This window comes from Sebastes umbrosus, chromosome 14 (genome assembly GCF_015220745.1).
Source record: "Sebastes umbrosus isolate fSebUmb1 chromosome 14, fSebUmb1.pri, whole genome shotgun sequence".
Lineage (NCBI taxonomy): Eukaryota > Metazoa > Chordata > Actinopteri > Perciformes > Sebastidae > Sebastes > Sebastes umbrosus.
Window position 1 is genome coordinate 4799532 of NC_051282.1, and position 22077 is coordinate 4821608.

General features: G+C 39.3%; 1 protein-coding gene across 1 annotated transcript; it reads right to left on the bottom strand.

The window, feature by feature from the left end:
* Positions 1 to 135: 135 nt before the first annotated feature.
* rgs9a (regulator of G protein signaling 9a) lies at positions 136 to 20365 on the bottom strand. The gene is made up of 17 exons (XM_037792445.1): positions 20094 to 20365; positions 16287 to 16383; positions 12681 to 12731; positions 11505 to 11611; positions 8758 to 8809; positions 8373 to 8431; positions 7416 to 7492; positions 6352 to 6433; positions 6174 to 6236; positions 4804 to 4833; positions 4511 to 4572; positions 4207 to 4320; positions 3889 to 4004; positions 3260 to 3347; positions 2627 to 2765; positions 1323 to 1405; positions 136 to 550 (listed from the first exon to the last, which is right to left on the bottom strand). The coding sequence occupies exons 1-17, from the start codon at positions 20160 to 20162 to the stop codon at positions 391 to 393; spliced, it is 1449 nt and encodes a 482-aa protein (XP_037648373.1). The 5' UTR covers positions 20163 to 20365; the 3' UTR covers positions 136 to 390.
* Between the last annotated feature and the right edge of the window lie 1712 nt (positions 20366 to 22077).

Below are 22077 nucleotides of genomic sequence, written 5' to 3' on the forward strand. Positions count from 1 at the left end.
TTTATTCTCGTAATATTACGACTTTTTTTGTAAAGTTATGACTATTCTCGTAATATTACGAATTCTTTTCTTGTAAAGTTATGACTTTATTCTCGTAATGTTACGACTTTTTTTCTCATAAAGTTATGACTTTATTCTCGTAATATTACAACTTTTTTTCTTGTAAAGTTATGACTATTCTCGTAATATTATGACTTTATTCTCAAAATCTCCGATTCCCCCCCCCCCCCCCCCCCCCCCCCCCCCCCCAATGTGGCCCTAATACTCCGTCGAGGGACAGAGGGATGGTTCCTGTGTTGGTACTTTGTGTGACATGACATGTAGAGCCCTACACACACACACACACACACACACACACACACACACACACACAAACAGGCATATAAATATCTACTTCTTCTCCCTGTCTATTTTGCTCATCATGGCCTTGACATCGACGGGGGCGGAGGCAATGGCAGCCTTGGCCTTTGCCTCCTCTTCCTGCTGCCAGAGGATGATGGGATGGATGCCGAGGCTTCGGTTCTGAGCATTTTGCTCCAGCTGGGCCGGACTAGGGTGGAAACAGAAACATGAGGAACTCAAGATGATTGGAACGTCTCTTTCTGTAGGGAGGGACAATATTTTCATTGGCTTTGAGTTTAAAGAAGCAGGTTCAGGCATACGGACACTTAAAACCTGTACTTCTGTACAGACTATAAAACATATGTTCTGATATCTAGTTATAGGCCGAGTGCCGAGTGATTGACAGCCGGCTCTCATAGACGACAGCTGGACTGCAGACTCCAGATCAGCTCTCACTGGTTGTTTCCCTCCGGTCTATGAAATCTTGCAGATGCCATTAGGAGCACCGGAGGACACAGAGACACATGATTTTTTTTCCAGATGACCTGTCTCATGCACAACTGTCAGGATATAGTGACCGCTTTATAAAAATAACTTTTTTTAATCATATTTGCTCCATTGCTACCCACTGCAGCTTTGACGCATTAACGCAACTTGCGATTTTTAGGTTGTAACGGAGGACGCTGAAGCCTCCTGTCTGACCTTGTTAGTAGGTGTGTAATGTGCCAGTCTTTTAGGTTATAATGAGTTTGAACCTGTCATAAAACCCAACTAATAACTGCAACTATACAGAGTGTTTGCATAAGTGAGTATCAACCTGTGTGGTAGAAACAACAAACACAATCATACAAAAAATGTTGAAGCCTTTTTGTACATATAATGGGATGTCATACTGTATATTGAACGTGTGTGGTGAACATGTATTCATGTGCAGTGACTGCTAGAGGTCAGAAAGGTACAGGCAGGGATCAGCCACCAACCTGAAGTTATGAGGCGCAGGGTCCACTGCCTTCTTCGCGATGTCTTTGTACGTCGGTGACTTGAGGTAACGGAAGAAAGTATCCTGCAGCGATGAAATGCACATGAGACAGCAGGTGACCTCAGCTTCACTACACTAAAGTGCCTTTAATCTGAAAATGTGTTTATAAATACAATTTGTATCACAAATTGTAGCATAAATAATATAAAGTATATCATCAAGGAACAATGGGCCTCATGCAGGAAGCCAGATGAGAACACATTATCTTTGTTCATATCCACAATTTGTTCTTATTTTGTTAGGACCCATTGATTTCTGGGATTCACCCATGTTTTTTTATTTTTGCTCTTCTCTTAGGCAAGAGAGTGGTCGAGAGCACTCTTACCAAGATAAGAAAAAAACACCCAGTTTTCACTTTCACAAACAGCGCAAGGAAACATGAGTTATAAATTTGAGGAACATAAAATTAGCCTTTTGTCTCTATCTATCTATCTATCTATCTATCTATCTATCTGCCGAAGTTCATTGTGCAAATGCATTTTTTGGTGTCATCACTACAATTCTTGGGCCAATTTATGATCAAGTGGCATTCATCATTCAGCACACCATGATTTGAATGGTTAACAGCATTCGGTGAATATGGAGTGGACTTAAAGGGACTGTTTGTAACTTCTTACACGTATAAATCATTGCAGGTCGGTGTCCCATGCGTGCTCGCGTGTGGCTACGCTGTTCAGACTCAGACTCCAACACAAACTACACGGAAGCACCAAAACCGCAAAGTTACATCTAGTGAAGCCCGTCTTGCAAACAGTGTAAACTCTTCGAGACCTTCGTCTGGTCAGCTAACATTACTGCCAAGCAGCTGAAATATAGAGTGATATTGTGGTTTTAGCTGACGTGTGTCGCCTCACTGTTTTGACCGATGCTCGTTCATGTCTATGTAGAGCGAGCACAAGCGCGAGCAACAGGACGCTGACTTTCGTTGACTTAACGGCCACAGGTGTCGCTGTTAACAAGACATTTCTGATTCTTACATAGAGTCCCTTTAACTTATCTTTTCACAGAGAAAGTATAACAGAAATGTAAGAGAATATTGCTCATGAGGCCCATTGTCAGATCTGGTAACTAGAATTGGACTACCTTACCCTCCACAACTACGCTGCTCTGTAAGTGTACAGACACTTTGGCAGTGAGAGCCAGAGGTCTCCTCACTTATTGGTAAAGATGAATTATAGGCATTATTAGCTACAGGGTAAGAAAAATGGGACTGTTTTACCTCTTCAACAGAACACACAGACGCACCTTTTTCATGAGCAGGAACACGTGTGTCTGGGCTGCTTCCAGGACGTAGCGGTGAGGGTGGTCCAGGCCTTTCACCGTCAGACCCATTGTCCTGCCATCAATGTTGATCCAGCGGGGGGCACCGGGGGCCAAGAAGGTCCTGAACACACACACACACACACACACTCCAGATACTAACTCTGTTTGGAAACGTAATACTTCTAAAACAACCTTTTGCTACCGAAGCAGTTGTTGATCACAGACTGCTGACCTCGCAGTGGGGGGGTCAGCAGTCGATGACGGTATAAAACAGTCAATAAAATAGGGTTCTTCAGAAATTGTGAATCAACCACGAGAGGTCTTTGAGCATACATTCATAAATGAGCACAAAAAATATTAGGATGATGGGTCCAACGAGATTAGCCGTGGACAGACAGACAGATACACACACACATGACTCAGAACATGATCCCCCCACAGGCTTGGCGGGGATAACTATGAAAGGGCACAATCAGCATACTGTATACAGACAGATAAATAGTTCAAGAGGATGTTCTTAATGTTCACAATATGAGGCAGTAGTTTACCGTAGTATCTGACAATGGATACCACACACCCACACACACACACAGATAAAATCATTTTCAATCTTACTTGAAAATGGTCTCAGCTTTTGATGACATGGAAGATGCTGTTCCCCACTTCAGTTCTTCAGCTGCCTCCCAAAAAGCCAAGTTCTCCCCTGGGATACACAAAAACACATACACACACACACACACGTAAAAATAAGCGTGTTTAAAATGAGCTTTACATAACTTTGTCCACTGAAGTAACCACGTATAAGGACACTTTAACAACATTGCTCAAGGAACACCAGGAGCTGCAGTATGTAATTCTGAAGTGCTGCTCATATCAGATTTTTTTGGACGGTGGATGACATCAAACTAGATTGTCCCGAGTGCTTTGCTTATTGTCTTGGGAAGTTGTGCATTCAAATACATGTCATGTAAACTGCATGTCTTGAGAGCAACAATATCACAATTTAGACTCCGCATTGCTAGCCCAATACCTGCCTGCCTTAGCCCTACTATGAGGAAGGTAAAAACAAAAGAAGGTACAAAGACCCAAGTACCCAAAAGAAGAGGGAGGGTTCCTAGAGAAAGTACTGGGAATGCAGTGTGTTGAGAGCTGTAAACACAAACTATCCCTCAACCATCTCAGGAAGGCTTAAAGTCAGGTTCAGCACGAGAGATTCATGATCTGAACTGAAAGGTGTTACATACCGCTGAACTCCTTCTTGAGGAAGACCTTGAAGTCGTCTCGGCCTCGCAGGTCGGTCAGCAGCTCGAACAAGCTGAAGGACCAGCGCTCTACTCGCATCTTAGTGGGAGGGTCAACTCTGGAGACAATCACAAACACAGGCTGCAGTCACTCACTGAATGTCTCACTGCTACGTGACCGTGCCTTTAAAAAGGTATCCGCCAAAATTAGAAGCTCATAATCTAAATTCATTGTAGAGGTCTGAAGAGGTTGACAATCGCCCAGTGCAGTTTTTTTTTGCGATCGATACCTTGAAAAAGAGAAAATGCAGCAGCCCTCACCGTCTCATGTTGTGAGTCCATAATGCGTCGTTGTCTGTTTGCCAAGGGTTGCTGGGTGGACAGGAAGCCAGGAACGGGTCGTGGTTTTTGTAGGTTGTGACGTACTTGGTCAGTCTGCAGAAATAGAACTATTATGAGTCCAATAGAATCCACAGAGCCTCCATGTCAATGTTTCCAAACTGGTGTAGCCAATGTTTTAACTGATCATTAAATACTGATATAAAGATCCTGTTCTTGTAATTAGGTCTACAAGATACAAGATTAGATTTTTTTTTTTTTTTTTTAGGTAAACAGAGTTACTTACGCTCCAAGGGACACGCTAGATTTGACCTTTGACCTCATGATAGCTTGTTGATAGAACAAGATCTAGAATGAAAGAGGAACACAAAACAAAATTATTTTACTTCGATTGCAAAATTGTAATTTTTATGAACGTTTTATAAATCAAAGAATATCAAACTATCCGCTTTCAAATCTGTAGACAGACGTCCACATGAGAAAATGAGAAACTCAACTGACTTTACAGCTTCAAAGCATCAACAATTAGCTTGAAGGCATATTTTGAAACATCGTTACTTATTAAATACCATGACTTACCATGCGTCTGTACACGTCAAATGTGATTTTCTGAGAGACAAAGAATAAAAAAAAGGTGTTCATGGGAACAGTTTGTTTGGCTCATATTAATGTGAAAAGCACAATGTACAGCATATAGGTATAATAGAGGATTGAGGAACATCCTGATGCTACCAATGGTCTTACACCTAAAGAAAGCTACTACTGTTGAAGCACAAACAGAAATGTGGCTAAATAACAGAAACAGTCTCTCCAGGGTAAAGGACGCTTGCAAGGTTTTTTTGTGATTATTGCAGCCAAAGATCAATACAGCAGCTTTTCAGACAAATGGACTCAGTGCTTGTAAGATACTGGCTATTTATTAAGAGTAAAAATTGTCTAAAACGGGCTTCAGGGCTTAATTAGAGTTGATCTGCTTTTGTATAGACCTATTTTATGCTGGGAAGTAAAAATTGTAAGAGTTTCCCCCAATATGACCCATTTATTGTGGCATTATTGCAGGAATTAGACAAAATTACAAGCCTGGTTGATTTTACATTAATTATTGCAATCGCAACATTATTTTTTACTGGAGAGACTGAATAAAAACTACATGGAACACAAGTTTGAGAGTGTAATTTACACACAAGAATGACTGGGTAAAACACAGCATACAGTATATAAATATATATATAATTATTTATTGTGAAAAAAAAAATATATATATATATATATATATATATATATATATATACAATTTTTTTAACACTTTACTCTCTTATCTTCATCACTGTAAGGAGATCTGTGAAAAGAGAAAGAGGCATGGACAAGGAAGAATGCAATGAATGAAACAGGTTCTCTTTACAGAAGAACTACATACAGTAGGGTCGGGTATTTCAAGTCATTACTAATAAAAATTCAAGACACCATGATTGTTGTGTTCGATCTCCCAAAGTACAGTTTCAACCTAGTTCACAGAAATGTATCCTGATATTAAATGTGGCAGTTGTCCAAAGCTCATCCTCTAATTTCACCCAGCGTTAATAACACAGCACATAAAAACTGACTTTGTTACTTGTTTTGTGTGCATGTGGTAAAACAAAGTGGATGGATGTGTGTGAAAGGAAAAGAAAAGAAAGGAAAGGAAAGAAGAGTGAAGGGTAGAGAGGAGGAGAGGAGAGGAGAGGAGAGGAGAGGAGAGGAGAGGAGAGGAGAGGGGAGGAGCAATGGATCCAGAAAGAGTCAGGGAGGTTCTAGTGTCTACAGTAGAGATCAGTCCAGCAGTATTACTCTCTAGGTTAAGCTCCAGTAAGACACTTAAAAGACCAGCTGACCTCAATCTCTCCACTGTGTGCGTGTGTGTGTGTGTGTGTGTGTGTGTGTGTGTGTGTGTGTGTGTACTGACCTGTTACCTCATCTGATTCGAAATCAATAAGACGGTCTGGACCGCAGTCCATAGCACTGTGAGTACGACGCTGGACATGCACAGGACAGGTTCATGATCAATGTACAAGTAAATGTATTAATGAGATCTTTCTGCTGCTACTGCAGATATATACTATATATACATATATATAAATACACACTTACCGGTGGCCTGTTGACTATCCAGTAAGCCCTCTCCTGGCAGTCAAACACCACACGATCCGGCTTCTTCCTCTCCTTACCAGCCCTGACACACACACACAAGATATATTATATATTAAAAGATTAATACATATATATGTATATAAGAAAATATGTACACCAAAGTAGGAAACTCTCATTGGTACTGACAAAATGTGTCCACAGCACAGTAGGTTGAAAAACTCTCAAGTACTGAAAGTTTGCATCAAATGTCTAGACCAGGGGTCAGCAACCTTTACTACCAAAACAGGCATTTTAGGCAAAAAAAATAAATAAAATCTGTCTGGAGCGCAAAACATTTGAGCATTGTGATGAAGGTAACACAGTTTATAGTCTAAGTATATAGTATATAAGTCTAATGCAGTGAGGGCCAAAGTGAAAATGTACTATGGAGTATTAGGGCCACATTGAGGGAAAAAAAATCGGAGCTTTCCAGAATAAAGTCATAACTTTACGAAAAAAAAGTTGTAATATAACGGGAATAAGGTCATAACTTTATGAGAAAAAAACGTCGTAATATAACGAGTATAAAGTCGAAACTTTACGAGAAAAAAATTAAGTAAGACGTAAAATTACTGTTTATAATATTATGACTTTATTCTCATAATACTACGACTTTTTTTCTCTCAAACCTATGACTTTATTCTCGTAATATTATGATTTTATTCTCATAATATTATGACTTTATTCTTGAAATCTCAGATGTATTTTTTTTTTCCTCAATGTGGCCCTAATACTCCGTTGTACCGTCGTACCATAGACCTAAACAATGATAAATAAAAATTAAAATGTAAACAAAAAAAAGTTATTCATTTCCACTAATTTTCTTAAAAATCCACAGGGAGCCACTGGAGAGGGGCTAAAGAGCCACATGTGGCTCCGGAGCCGCAAGTTGCTGACCCCTGGTCTAGTCAGATTTAAAATCTGGTTTATTACATTTTACTTTGCCAGTTTTAGACTATTTGATTCTGGCAAAGTTATATATTGTATACTGAGGTTCAATATCAAGCTGTAATGGCTTCACCTACTTGTACTGCTCAGTGGCCTGCATCACGATAAAGTCCCACTTGTGGTTCAGCCAATCATGGAGGTGGTTGTAATGCACCTGTTTAAAACACAAATACGGAGATAAAGTGGTGCAGCCAGTTGTAAAATCACTGGAGAACAAAACAGATGCTACAGTGAGAAGAAAGACTGAAGAGAGACCGGGAGAGACTAAAGATTCCAACAACAAAAGCCTCATTGTATTTAATAGGCGCTGAATAACGCTGAAGTAGCCACACAAGGGAAACTCCACTGATTTTACACGTGAAGATCAGCAGTGTGCATAGATCATCCTGATGATGTCATCACCTTTGATGATGAGACTACAAATTTAACAGAAAGTCTGCAAAACAGACCAGGAAGTTGGAGTTTGAAAGACACAGGCAGGGGAGGGGATATAATGACAACATAGAGTTGCATTATGGGAAATGTAGTGTCTAGTATATTTGGAGATAGACCCATACATTAGACCGGCACATACGGGTACTATGCCAAAGTCAAGGCCACGCCCCCTTTTGGGGGGAAAGAAAACCGAAGATCCCATAGACTTCAATGCAATTTGATGTGAGTTTGGAAGTTTGTATGCATTCATGGAGGAGGAGGAGAGAGGGAGAAAGAGGAGGAGGATGCAGAAGGGGAGGAAAAGAAGATGATAAAATGTGAGAGAGCAGAGCAAACGTTTGTTTTATACACACGTCTAATAATTATTTTGCGATCTTGCCTGAACCTGAGCGTTCGCGATACCTTAATAAATGAAGGTTGATTGCTGCCACGTCTCTTCAGTCTTCCCCCCGTCCAACACAGTGGCCGGATATTGTTTATCCAGACATTTATATTTGATGGAATCACATAAGGCTAAGTGTTGTCTGTACATAACCAGCCTGCACTCACGCACACACACACACATACAAACACAGTCTTTTTGATACTTGGACACAGACCTGTTCGTAGGCTTCTAGCATGCCTTTCTTGCGGATGTTCCTCTTTGCCAGGTAAATGGCTACAGTCAGAAAAAATGAAAAAAATCATTACTTATCATGTTACAAAAAATGAAAACAGTTGATGTTGAAATGAAAAAGTGAATTCTGCCAGTTTTACCATTTTACCCATAATCAGAGAAGACTGATACCAGTTTAGGATGTGTTTAGTTTGACTGCAGAACTAAGGAGAAAGTACTGGCCTATATATGTCAAAATGGAAAAAGATACACCTTCCTACGACTCCACAGCCGTCATATTTACATGTTTTATCTTGTTATCTGAAAGGCTAGTGTAGACTTCTCATTTCAGCCCCCCTACCCCACTCCATATGACACACTGTACCCACCGTAGTCAGCGTCCTCTGGAACCCATTTCTGTGCAGGCCAGAAGTATGGGGTCTGAAAAAGGTTTAGATCCAAAAGACAGCGTTAGTGAATCTTTATGAATAAAAGTGGCAGTATCACAGTAATACCTGATCAAATGTCTTCATAATCCTCTGTTTGGGGTCCTAGAGACCCCACAACACATACTTAACATTGTTTTATTAGCTTTATACTTATGAGAATTGCTTATAAACATGAGACCGCCTCTGTAAAAAGCTGGTTATTAAATACAAAGGATTGTCATCTGCTCTGTGTCTGTGATAGAGGTTGACAGGACTTTTGTATGCAGCACTACATCTCACAAATAAGTCCATTAGGTTTTTTGTTAAATGCTGTTAAAAATGTGGTTGATTTTGTAATAATTATCATTTTTACAGCAGTGAGGACTGTGGGACCCCGTATGAGGAAATAAAGCCAATGTCAGCACTAGAAAGGTGCAGGTGTGTCTGCAATGAACACTACTGGAATTTTTGATTTATCAGAGGTGTTTTTCACCCGCACGTTTCACACAACAGATACGAACAGAAGCATTTATTTAGATTTCAAGTTTATTTCTCGACAATACGCGCGTGAGGGTGAGGTCAATGCCCGACAAAAAGGCCCGGAATAACTGTGTCTCTGGCCGCAGGGCGGCAGCTGAGCCGATGCACTCAGCAGTGTGTGTACTGGTGGTTCCGAGCATGCAGCCATAAATGAGCACCCAAAATATGATGTAGTTTGGTGCAGCAGTATGCGAGATTAGGCGATAGAGATGCACGCACACACTCACTTAACATTAATCAATGAAATAAAGAAAGACTGCACTGCAAGCACTGCAATCTTGGTGCCAAGAATGAGTGTCTGGCCTGCCTGCCCAGAGCAGACCACCTGTGTTCCATTATAATTTGTTCACTTTCAGTGATGAAGACACGCCCAAATAAACTCCTCTAAAACCACACAAACCACTTTATTTAAGTTAGATTTTCCACTGGTATTGTACGGCTTTCAAACACCTGATGTGATCATAAAGTTTTAACCCTATTATAGTGTTAATGCCAGCCGAGCAGAATGAGTGATTCTTACCAGCTCTGTAATGCGCAACATCATGAAGGTATTTTCTTTACTGTGGTGACTCTTTACAGCCATCTGAAGGCAGCAGGTATCTGTTTCATCTACAGTCTCTAACTGGAGTGATGATGTCACTGTCAAGCCACAGTTATGCTCCATAGAACAACTTTGTGCAACCAGCACTAGACTGTTGTAAATTAAAAACCACTGGTTGAATGTAACTAAGTACATTTACTCAAGTACTGTACAATTTTGAGGAACTTCTACTTTACTTGAGTATTTACATATTATGCTACTTTATAGAGTGAAATATTATTACTTTTAACTCCACTACATTTATTTGATAACTTTAGTCACTTTGCTGTTAATCAAAATAAACTTAATGTACCAAAAGTAATACTACTCATGATGCAGAATGGCCCATTTATTTGAATACTTTTGTACTTTTATTTAAGTAACATTTTTAATTCAGGACCTTTACTTGTAACAGAGTATTTCTACTGTGGCTGTCAATTGATTCAAATATTTAATCGTGATTAATCGCATAATCGTCCATAGTTAATTTTGATTAAGCGCAAATTAATCACACATTTTTTGATCTGTTCAAAATGTACCTTAAAGGGAGATTTGTCAAGTATTTAATCCTCTTATCAACATGGGAGTGGACAAATATGCTGCTTTATGCAAATGTATGTATATATTTATTACTTGCCCCAAACTGCATGTGATTATCATAAAGTGGGCATGTCTGTAAAGGGGAGACTTGTTGGTACCCATAGAACCCATTTTCATTCACACATCTGGAGGTCAGAGGTCAAGGGACCCCTTTGACAGTTTTCTTTCGCCAAAATTTAGCGGAATTTTAGAGCGTTATTTAACCTCCTTGGCGACAAGCTAGTATGACACGGTTGATACCGATGGATTCCTCAGGTTTAGTCTCAGTCTCTAGTTTCATATGATGCCAGTATCTTCACTTTTCCGAATTCGCAAGATACATTAATGTGTTAAAGAAATTGGTGGCGTTAAAACAAATTTGCGTAAACGCGTTATTATCACGTTAACTTTGACAGCCCTAATTTCTACACTGTGGTATTAGTACTTCTGAGTACTTCTTCCACCACTGAAAGTAACCACAGTAGATACCCAGCAAATTTCCTGCCAAATGTCATCCTGGTGTGGTTTGACTAAAGCCCAGTCATCGTTTTTTAAATGTAGACACGTTGCTTTGTGCACAAAGTAGCACGTTTTAGTAGCACTCTAGCAGTTATCAATATTTTGAAATCAAAATCCACTCCAAAAAGAATAAATAGAGAAGATACATTTTGAATAAGCTGGTCTTGTTAAATAAACATTGAATCATGGATCTTATTAGTATCTTACTTCGGATTATGTCCTGTTCCAGCATACTGTTTCAACAGGAAATACATCACATAACATCTACTCCGAGTTCACATCTTCTTAATGGTTCACTATGATGACATCCAAACATCAGCAGTGAGCTGTGCAGGATTGTGTGATTAGGGCATGCTGTTGTTGTTGTTTTAACACAATCAGCGAGTCTATCGAGGAAAATATTCTCCAAATCCTGTTTCGCTATGATGTGAAAGTGCAACATTGATTCCAAATAAAGGGGAGCAAAGAAGAAGCGAGGATTTAGTCTTGCCTGGAAGCGGTAGAGGCTGGCGTCGTTGCACATCACCAGCTTCTTGTGGTTCTGCAGGGGGTAGATGTAGCCATAGGCCACTAACATGGTGCCAATGGCCAGAGACTCTGGAACACACAGACAGGACCAGGAAATGAATAGAATAACATGCGGACATATATATTTCCTTTTTAAAATAACTGACCAACACGGTCTCACACCAACTTGTCACATACTGATGCTATGTCACTTTTCAGACGCAGTAAACACGTGGTTAACGTTGTGAATTTAACAAAAACACTTGCTTAAGTTTAGGCAACAAAACCACTTTAGTTAGGTTTAGAAAAAAATGACATGGTTGGGCTTAAAACTACTACGTTTGTAAAGTGAAAATGTGGCTTAACATAACGCAGGAGACATGAACAGCGGTCTCCTGGATGAAAGCCTTGTGTTTGTTGGACCCATCCACCTCCCTTCTCCCACCGCCCAGTGTGTCTCTTTCGCTCTTTTAACTACGTCACCACACTCCCGGCGCATTTACCGTTGCCGCGGATGGGTTTACATTGTAGTCAAGCCCGGTGCGTCTCCTAGCACCGCTAAAGGGTGCCTTGTGCGTTGGTATCACACGCTGACGGCCGTGACAAAGCGTCGGTTTTACATACACCAAATGAAGGCCACAGTGCATCCAGGACTAAAGAAGAAGAAATTGATTTGAGTCCATTTTTGTAGTGGTTCTTATGCATGTGGTCTGGTACTGTTGACATAAATGGTTATATATTGTTACTTATTTACTTTTTTCTGTCTTGTTATCTGTATATTTATGTTTTCTTATTTTGTTTTTTCTTATTTTCTCTGCTTTCTTGACATCCTGTAGAGCCATCTAGTGACCACATTTTGCACTTGTCACCTGTGAGTTTAGTGGCTTCTTACTCAGGTGTTTGCAATCATCAATTGTCTGCAATCACCTTGTACTCACAAAAGGGAAAACTGTGTGCTGAGGGTTACACCCTAAAGAAGGTGTACCTCACCAAAGAGCACCTTAATCACATTGATTTGAACTTCCGAGCACTCTGGACTTTTCCCCTTTTTTTTTTCGTGCGTCGGTATTTGACGCCCTGGGAATGAGAGCGAGCTGAACTGACATGTGTGGAGACGTGATGTTTTAATAACCAATCTTTGATTTTTACAGTATTGTACCTTCTGGAGTGGTCTTCATCTTGTTGGTAATCCACGCAATGACGTCCGTACCTGTGTGGAAACAGAGATAAGAGCTGAAACACTGCACAGACTGCACACACACGGATCACTTTTCAGTAAAAGTCCATTAAACCATAAGTACGCACTTCAGGTCTTTAGAGACTCAGTCCAGACCTACACCCTCCCATGTCTAAATCATTCATTTTATTCAACTTCCTGCTATTCCTCAAACTACTTATATTTTACACATTTATTTCTGCCATCAAATCTGTTGACGATCATCGTTATGCTACTGTGTTTTTCTTTCAAATGTTTATAGTGTCAGTCTGGAGTGTGCCACAAGAATAATTTTGAATATAATTAATTAATACATTGATAGATAAATAAAAAGCTATATTACATTACATTAATCACATCTGCATTTAAACAAATATTGCATTATAAAACCCATATTAAAAAAAAACAATTATAAATGAAGATAATAATAAATAAAATATAATAAATTTGCCAATCAAAAATCCAGTTTCCTTATTGTGTCTTTTAATGGTGAATTAAAAAAATATGAAAAAATATGAAATTGCAAATCAAATTCTTTTGAATGTTACTTTTGGTTATTATATACCTACCTATTGTATGCACTCTCACAATATACTGTTTTCTTGCTTTAACATTTACAGCTTGTTATCACTATCATTTAAAGATGTACTTAGTTGTACTAAAGCATGCTAACATGTTCACAATGACAAAACTAACATGCTGATGTTATAATGTTTACCATGTTCACCACCTGGGTTTACCATGTTATGGGAGAAGTTTGCCTTTCTGCCAGATATCTCCTTAGGTTTAGGCAAAAAAAAAAATCCTGCTTGGTTAGGTTTAGGAAAACATCATGATTTGGGTTAAAAAAAAACAATAAATTAATAAAACTGCCCTTTCTGGCAGAAAGCCCTGAAGGCAAACTTCTCCCATGTGCACTAAACACAAAGCCCAGCTGAGGTTGATGGGAATGTCATCAGGTTTTTTGGGTCATGAACAAATCTAAATGTTGACCTGATGATGGCGCTAGATGATAAAGTCAGAGGATCACCGAAGCTATTGCAATTCATTCTCCGGACAACCTTTATGGCAATCCAATCTAACATGTTGTCGAGATAGTTCAGTCTGGACCAAAGTGGTGGACCGGCCCAACTAAAGATGTATGAGCAGTGTGCCACCCTAAAATATAAATGTAGTGTCTGCGTACCAGAACTGTACTTTTATTTGATATTGGAGGGTTCTCCTTAAAGACAGTAACTCTGAAGATTAAGGCGTGCTTGAAGTAACTTGAAATTAGTGTTATAATTGTGTGTCATGTAATTATTCAAATCATTTAGATGCATATTTTGAGCATGAGAATGACAAGGCTAATTATGTAAGAAAGATATCAATTTTGAAAATATCTTCTTCTTTTTTTTGCAAATAATGGAATGGAAAAAAATATTTTATTTATTTATTTATTTATTTATTTATTTATTTATTTATTTATTTATTTATTTATTTACCAGGGACAGTGCACATTTATCAACATTTCAGTTTGTACCTCGATGTAAATGTGCCAGCGTCTGTAGTCCCTGGGCAAAATGCCAAAATGTTTTGGGGGTTTATTAGTATTTTTCTGAAAACTTTATACTTTATAAGCAATATTATTTTAATTTGTAGCTCAGTTTTTCCACAAGTAATGTGTCACTAACGACCTAAGAGTCAGAGTTAAGTTCAATAATGTTTTAAAGTGACCGTTCATAACATCCCATCTCCACATAAATGTTAGGACGACGGACGGACAAAATAACAGGCAGCGTCAGCCAGGAGACATGACGACACACCACAAATTAATAACTAAAAGTAACAATCATTCTAGATGAATCTCCTGCTTGTTGCTTCTGCACCACCCAATCACTTTGTAAACTGTTACTCACAGCAGGAGGTGCTTACACTGCAACAGTCCACATGGCGGTTTTAGCCCATGTACTGTATTCATGCTGACCTTTCCCTCGCTGCTCTTAGATTGGATTAAAAAGCCACTTTGGCTCCTAAAGCACTGTCCAGATCTCATCCAATTGTGGGCTGACGTATTTAGCCTGCGTTAGCAGCTTAGACAGTAAGGCAGCTTGTCAGCGTCTTCACACAGTCTGTGCTTTAAATGATGTGACGACGAAGTGTCGAGTTTTATGCTCGACCCAATAAATGCACTCATCGTCATATTTTGTCTTCATTCTAGGAACTGACAGTAACATTAGACGGGACCTAAAATGAAGGGTCAGTGAAGGTCAGAAATATCAGTTCAAGGCTTTATAAGTAATCAATCCAATCCAACGGGACCAGCACAAGTTACACAAGATCGGGAGATTTATTTTCTTTTTTTTCTATTTACAATTGTTCTTTTTCATTCTTTGAATCAGGTGGAGTCACCTGAGTCAGAAGTGAACTTTGCAGCAAAAATAAAGCTTGATGAACAAATTACCATAGTCAATATGTGTGTGGAAATAATAATAAAAAATATTTATGTTAAAAAAGAAAAGAACATAGATATATTGGTAAAAACAGGAACTATCTTTTGCGCCTAACCTTCTTAACATGAAGCTTTTTTGTCTGCCAGTCTGCTGTTTGAGCTTACAAGCTGGGACACTAAAACAATAAGCTGAAGGAGGCTAAAAAGCTCTGTACAGTAGGGTAGTAATTCTCTGCGTGTTCATCATTACATCATCAGTCATTTGATACACTATTAATATAACATTATTTTATAAGAGCAGCTTTTAAGATACACACCCTTGTTCCTCACCTTATAAAGCTGTAAGCATGCAGATTGCCCTATAATATTCTTTAATTACAAATATGTAATATATTAAAGCTGAAGTAGGCGAGATTAGAGCAAATATGATTATTGAAACGGTCGCTATATCCTGACAGTAGTACATGAAACAGGTACCCCTGAAAAAAATAATGTGCCTGTGTCCTCCGGTGCTCCTAACAGCATCTGCCAGATTTCACAGACCGGAGGAAAACAAGCAGTAAGAGTTGATCTGAGGTCTGCTGTCCAGCTGCCGTCTATGAGAGCCGGCTGTCAATCCCTCGCGAACTCCGACCAAATGGTCAAACTAGGCAGCGCTGATCAAATATGAATCAATATTATGTTACGTTAATGCCTATTTCTCTCCTCAAATGTTTTCAGAATCATCTTGTAGTGTAGGGTTTAGCTGTAAAATGAGAAAGTTTGTGACGCCGTTTGTGAAATCTGGTGAAGGAACGCCAAATTCCGGTCACACCGGAGCACAGCCAATAGGAACGCTCTCTCAATAAAATGACCTGTTATTGTTCAAAGTCTCCCGTCACGGGCTAGATTTTTTTAAAGTCTGAAAACAGAGCCATGAGGAGGTGCAGAAGTCTAGTTATCTCTCAGAACACTTGAATTACAATATGCTGAAAGGTTATTATGGAATTTTTGCCCAATGATGCCAAAAATATACTGCCTACTGCCACCTTAGCTTAAAACATTTCATTACTTTTAGAGTCTTAGGAACTTTCTCAGGCTTTGTGAATGCATGTGTTTGTGTGTCTCATCAGTCTCACCAGTGATGACATGCGGGATGGTAGTGACGTTGAGTTTCTGGTCCGAGCCCTTGACCCCACTTTTTGGGTCCTGCATTTCCACCACAATGGCCTCCACCTGAAAGCAGAAGGACAGCAGAGATGTCCACCATGTACCATTCAGGAAAAGAGAATCATCAGCCACTAGATAAACACGTAAATTCATGTTTTCTATCAGCGTCTTCAGTGAACAAATAAATCAGTTCACAACATCAACAGGAAGGAAATGTGGGGATTTAAGAGTGAACCTTTTTAAAAATAGTAATTTAGGTTATATGTTATACTGAGGGCCATTTGGATAGGTCAAATGAGTTAGTGCAATCTAAGTTAATCTTGCGCGTTATATATATGAGAAAGATTGTAAAGTATCACAGTGTTTGATTAGCTTTACTTTAATACCTTGTGTGTGTGATCAAAATGCCATGATGTCATAGGCATCGAGTAATGCATCTGTTGTGTGTGGGACCCCAGAATGTTCAATATTAAATAAAAAAAAAAGGCTTTATGAAATAAATAATCCTATGAATAAATTGTGTATATGTAAATTACCATGGAATTAATTTGTGAAATCATAAAAACATTAAAACTCAACGCATTATTATGAAATATTTAGGGCTGTCAATCGATTAAAATAGTTAATCGCAAATTAATCGCACATTTTTTATTTGTTCAAAATGTACCTTAAAGGTGAGAGGGCAAATATGCTGCTTTATGCAAATGTATGTATATATTTATTACTGGAAATCAGTTAACAACACAAAACAATAACACATATTGTCCAGAATCCCTCACAGATACTGCATTTAGCATAAAAAATATGCTCAAACCATAACATGGCAAACTGCAGCCCAACAGGCAACAACAGCTGTCAGTGTGTCAGTGAGCTGACTTGACTATGACTTGCCCCAAACTGCATGTGATTGTCATAAAGTGGGCGTGTCTGTAAAGGGGAGACTTGTGGGTACCCATAGAACCCATTTTCATTCATATATCTTGAGGTCAGAGGTCGAGGGACCCCTTTGAAAATGGCCATGCCCGTCTTTCCTCGCCAAAATATAGTTTAAGTTTGGAGCGTTATTTAACCTGCTCTCCCACAAGCTAGTATGACATGGTTGGTACCAATGGATTCATTAGGTTTTGTAGTTTCATATGATGCCAGTATCCTCACTCTAGCTTTAAACGTGTGCCCGGTACAACCTCAGGAAGATCGATTGTGTTAATGCATTAAAGAAATTAGTGGTGTTAAAACGAATAACGCTTTAATATCGAAATCTTGGAGTAGTTATGAACAGAATTACAAAATAAGCCTCTTACCACCTTAAAAACATACTAAGCCTTAAAGCACTTATGTCTTACAACAGGCTGGTTTACACTGCGTTGAATCTACAGCGTATAAGTACGGCGTAGATGCGTACCCTACGCCGTAGCCTACGCAGAGAAACTTGTTCATGCCTTTATTTTTTATTTTTTTTACTAGACTGGACTATTGTAACAGTGTCCTTACAGGTCTCTGTAAAAAAAAACAATCAGACAACTGCAGCTTATTCATAACACTGCTGCCTGAGTCCTCACTAAAACTAAGAAAGTGGTTCTCAGAGCTTTGCAATAGCTTCCTGTGCATCAAAGAATTGATTTCAAAAGACAATTATTGACTTACAATGAAACTGAATGGTTTGGGGCCAAAATACATTTGTGATATGCTGCTCTGTTACAAGCCATCCTTTGAATTGCCTTTGTGTCTCTCACCTACGGTCATGAGGGCTGGGTTATGACCGAAAGAACTAGTTTGTGGGTACAAGCGGCCAAAATGGGTTTTCTCAGGAGGCTGGCTGGCATCTCCCTTAGAGATAGGGTGATAAACTCAGTCATCCGTGAGGGACTCGGAGTAGAGCCGCTGCTCCTTTGCGTCGAAAGGAGCCAGCATGAGGTGGTTCGGGCATCTAGTAAGGATGCCCTGGGCGCCTCCCTAGGGAGGTGTTCCAGGCTCGACCAGCTGGGAGGAGGCCACGGGGAAGACCCAGGACTAGGTGGAGAGATTATACCTCCACACTGGCCTGGGAACGCCTCGGGATCCCCCAGTCAGAGCTGGTTAATGTGGCCTGGGAAAGGGAAGTTTGGGGTCCCCTGCTGGAGCTGTTGCCCCCGCGACCCAACCCCGGATACAAGACAAAAGTGTCCCAACCGACCCCGCTCTCCCCTACTACTGTATAGCTACTCCTCCACACCTGTACTTTACACAGCAGGGATGTCACACTACTTCCTGTATTAGCTCTCAATGTTGCCTGTGAATGTAAATTTCTAATGACTGGGTTGCACCTCATCAGGAGAGCAGATTTGCCATAAAGCACTACATTGAGAAATGACTGCTTTCATATTGTAAAGCATTATCGTCCCCTCTGTTAAAGTAGGCAACATGTAACTCTAACATCTGATTAGAGTTACCGGTACAACTCTAAGGTATTTGTACTTATGAGTATTTCCCTTCTGAGGTACTTCATACTTCTATCTCACTATAACTCAGAGGTAGATGTTGTAATCTTCACTCCACTAAGGTACATTTATAGCTATTTAACAGTAATGATTACAAGCTACTACTAAAATATTTTTAAATTGTGCTATTGCTACTTTTACTGAAGTCAGTTTATTTCAGTAAACCATGTAGTCATCCCACCACTGTGAGGCAGTAAATCAATGTTATACCCCATCAGTGACATGTGATATAGCTGTAGCTCACTTTCACTTCCCCAAACACTGTACATCTTACAAATACTTCCTCACAGAGTAAAGCTTCTCACTCAGGTCATAAATAGTCACACTGCCACCCATAATGTGTAAACAGTTAATCAGAATAAATTATTATTATGTAATCTAAATTATTGCAAGTTGGTTGGTGGTTTGATTAATGGTGTTTGCATTATTTTTATATGAATGAATTAAGTCAGCCTAGTGTTACACTCCACAAAAATATAAGATTCAAAAAAGAAAAAGTCATACATAAAGGTATATAGAGTATACACATACAGAAGCATTGTCTGCTGCACACAAAGTTGCATATACATTCAAAAATATAGGGAGGAAACAAGATAATAGCAACACCTTATAATGTAATGCAATGACATGTGTTTCAGCATGGAGGCCCGGAAGTTCAGCACAGTGAGAGGATGTATTTCATTCATTTAGTTTTTTTTTTTATTCTATGTGTTATTTGCAGTGTTTTCCATTTGTCTTTCACATTGTAATCAGTTATAGATTTGGTCCTGTCCTTCTGTCCTTTGCATCAACAACGTCAGTGAGTTTGGAGTTAACATTAACAGCTAAGGAATGTACCAGGTGAGGTCAGGTTATGCAGCTAAACTGTCGACCTCAGTGACATCTGGCAGCGGAGCAGCAGAGCTAATTGGCTTTAAAGTGGAATTAGAGATGATCTTTACCAAGCCCCTGCTCTTCTGGTGGCAAACAAATCATGTGTCAATCTCATACAAATATAAATGTACTTAATGTAACTGGAAGGAAGGAAATTAAAATCTATTTTTGACAATATTGAGTAATTTACTGCTAAAAAAAACTCCAATTGCTGTTTTTTTTTGGTTTTTTTTAGCAAATGTCAGTGTAATCCAGAAATGAGACTTAACAATCAAAATATCTCTAATGTTAAAAAACTTGTCAAAATTTCCCATTAAATTAAAGAGAAAACATTAGGAATAAAATACCATCAGCAAGCACTAAATAAAACCAATAATACTAATGATGATGATGATGATGACGATGATGATGATGATATCCACCCACCTTTTTGAGGCAGTGCATGCGGGGCTGGAAATGTGTTGCCCGGTTTGGACGGGCTGATCTAATCGTCATGGCTGCAGACAGATGATGACAAAATCAGATGTTTAAAAAAAAAAAAATCCTGATGTGGAATATTCCAGTTATAATATCTATAGTTGCTGACAGAGAAGTGTGTGCATGTAGTGGACTTGAACACACTCCGCCTGTGTGGGGATTGTAAGACAGACAGGATGAGAAGGATGGATTTATCCACCAATCAGCTGCCCCAGCAGTTACAGAGAAAAGCCTGTCTGGGTGGTTCTTAAATGAACTTCTGTGAAAAGAGACACATGATAGATCTTGTTTCAGAGCTGGAACATTTAGTTTCAGCTGGAGTTTGTCTCAATCACCAAAGATTTTATGGATGGTTTGATTAAAGCTGAAGTAGGCGAGATTGGAGCAAATATTATTAAAAAAAGTTATTTTTTATAAAACGGTCGCTATATCGTGACAGTAATACATAAGACAGGTAACCTGAAAAAAAAGTATGTGCCTCTGTGTCCTCCGGTGTCCTCCAGTGCTCCTAACGGCATCTGCAATAATTCACAGACCGGAGGAAAACAAGTAGTAAGAGCTGATCTGAGGTCTGCTGTCCAGTTGCCGTCTATGAGAGCCGGCTGTCAATCACTGGCGAACTCCAACCAAACGGTCAAACTAGGCCGCGCTGATCAAAAATGAATCAATATTATGTTTCATTAATGCCTATTTCTCTCCTCAAATGTTTTCAGAATCATCTTGTAGTGCACAGTTTAACTGTACAATGAGAAGGTTTGCGACGCTGCCGCCATTGTGAAATCTGGTGAAGGAACACCAAGTTCCGGTCACATGACCGGAGCACAGCCAATAGGACTGCTCTCTCTCTCTCTGAAATGACCTATGATTGGTCAAAGTCTACCGCCACGGGCTAGATTTTTTAAAGACTGAAAACAGAGCCATGAGGAGGTGCAGAAGTCTAGTTTTCTCTCAGAACACTTGAATTACAATATGCTGAAAGGTTATTATGGAATTTTTGCCCAATGATGCCAACAATATACTGCCTACTGCCACTTTAAATTATGAAAACATTTGTACTGTTGTAGGCCACATTTGCAAAATTTAAGAGGGAAAGTTACTGTGTCACGAAACTAATTATAAGATTCTATGTTGCAGAATCTGGTTTACTAAATAATAATTACAACTGCAAGTTCTGTCTTTCTAACTCACAATGATGACATAGTAAGTCATAATAGGTTAATTGTGGCTTTCTAAATCATGATCAGAATTCTAACTTGCCATAAACAAGGATGGATTAACTGCCCAGGGACCCGAGAACTGCAGGAGGCCCTAAAGTTACTGTATCTTAAGTGGTTTGTGTGGGTTTTTTAATTGATTTTCATCCAATACCGAAACCACATAGCAAACGTAGGACCAGCTTATTCTAGCATTGAGCCTTACAGGTTGATCTGGTCATTAATTCAAGAGATAGCCTATTAGGCTATATCAGAATTGTGTTATTGTTTTTTAATATATTATCACTGCTAACCTTTCATTCATCTATTTATTTGCCTCCACGCAGTAGAGTCTAGTAGCACAAGGTGTTTTGAAATATCTGTCCAAGTTCAACTATGTCAGGAAAAAAACATGCTGAGAGAGATGGAGCTCCAGCAGCAATCTGTGCGACCCGCCCAAACATTGAAGCATGGGCGCGCTCACGTCATGTATCGTGAGCGTGCCACTGTACCTCTCACTTTTGCTGCATTCATTCATATTGGGAAAAAATAGAATTTTTTTTGACGCACATAAACTACGCCTTGTAACCAAACACAAAAGGAGGCTTATTTGATTAAATATTCTGTAGACTTTTTGGTATGCTAAAAACCCATTTGTTTATGTTTTCTGCATAAACGTCATATCAAAATTCCAACCTGTATTTTATTAATCCCTTTGGTTAAATGTGGAGTAAAGCCAC

What these genes read in the sequence shown, in the direction of transcription:
- rgs9a (XM_037792445.1), bottom strand. Translation starts at nt 20,162, where the DNA reads ATGACGATTAGATCAGCCCGTCCAAACCGGGCAACACATTTCCAGCCC. An exon ending in CAGGCCACTGAGCAGTACAA is followed by an intron (nt 6,434 to 7,415) that starts GTAGGTGAAGCC and finishes TGTGTGTGTCAG; the next exon opens with GGCTGGTAAGGAGAGGAAGA. An exon ending in CCTCAAGAAGGAGTTCAGCG is followed by an intron (nt 3,348 to 3,888) that starts GTATGTAACACC and finishes TGTGTATCCCAG; the next exon opens with GGGAGAACTTGGCTTTTTGG.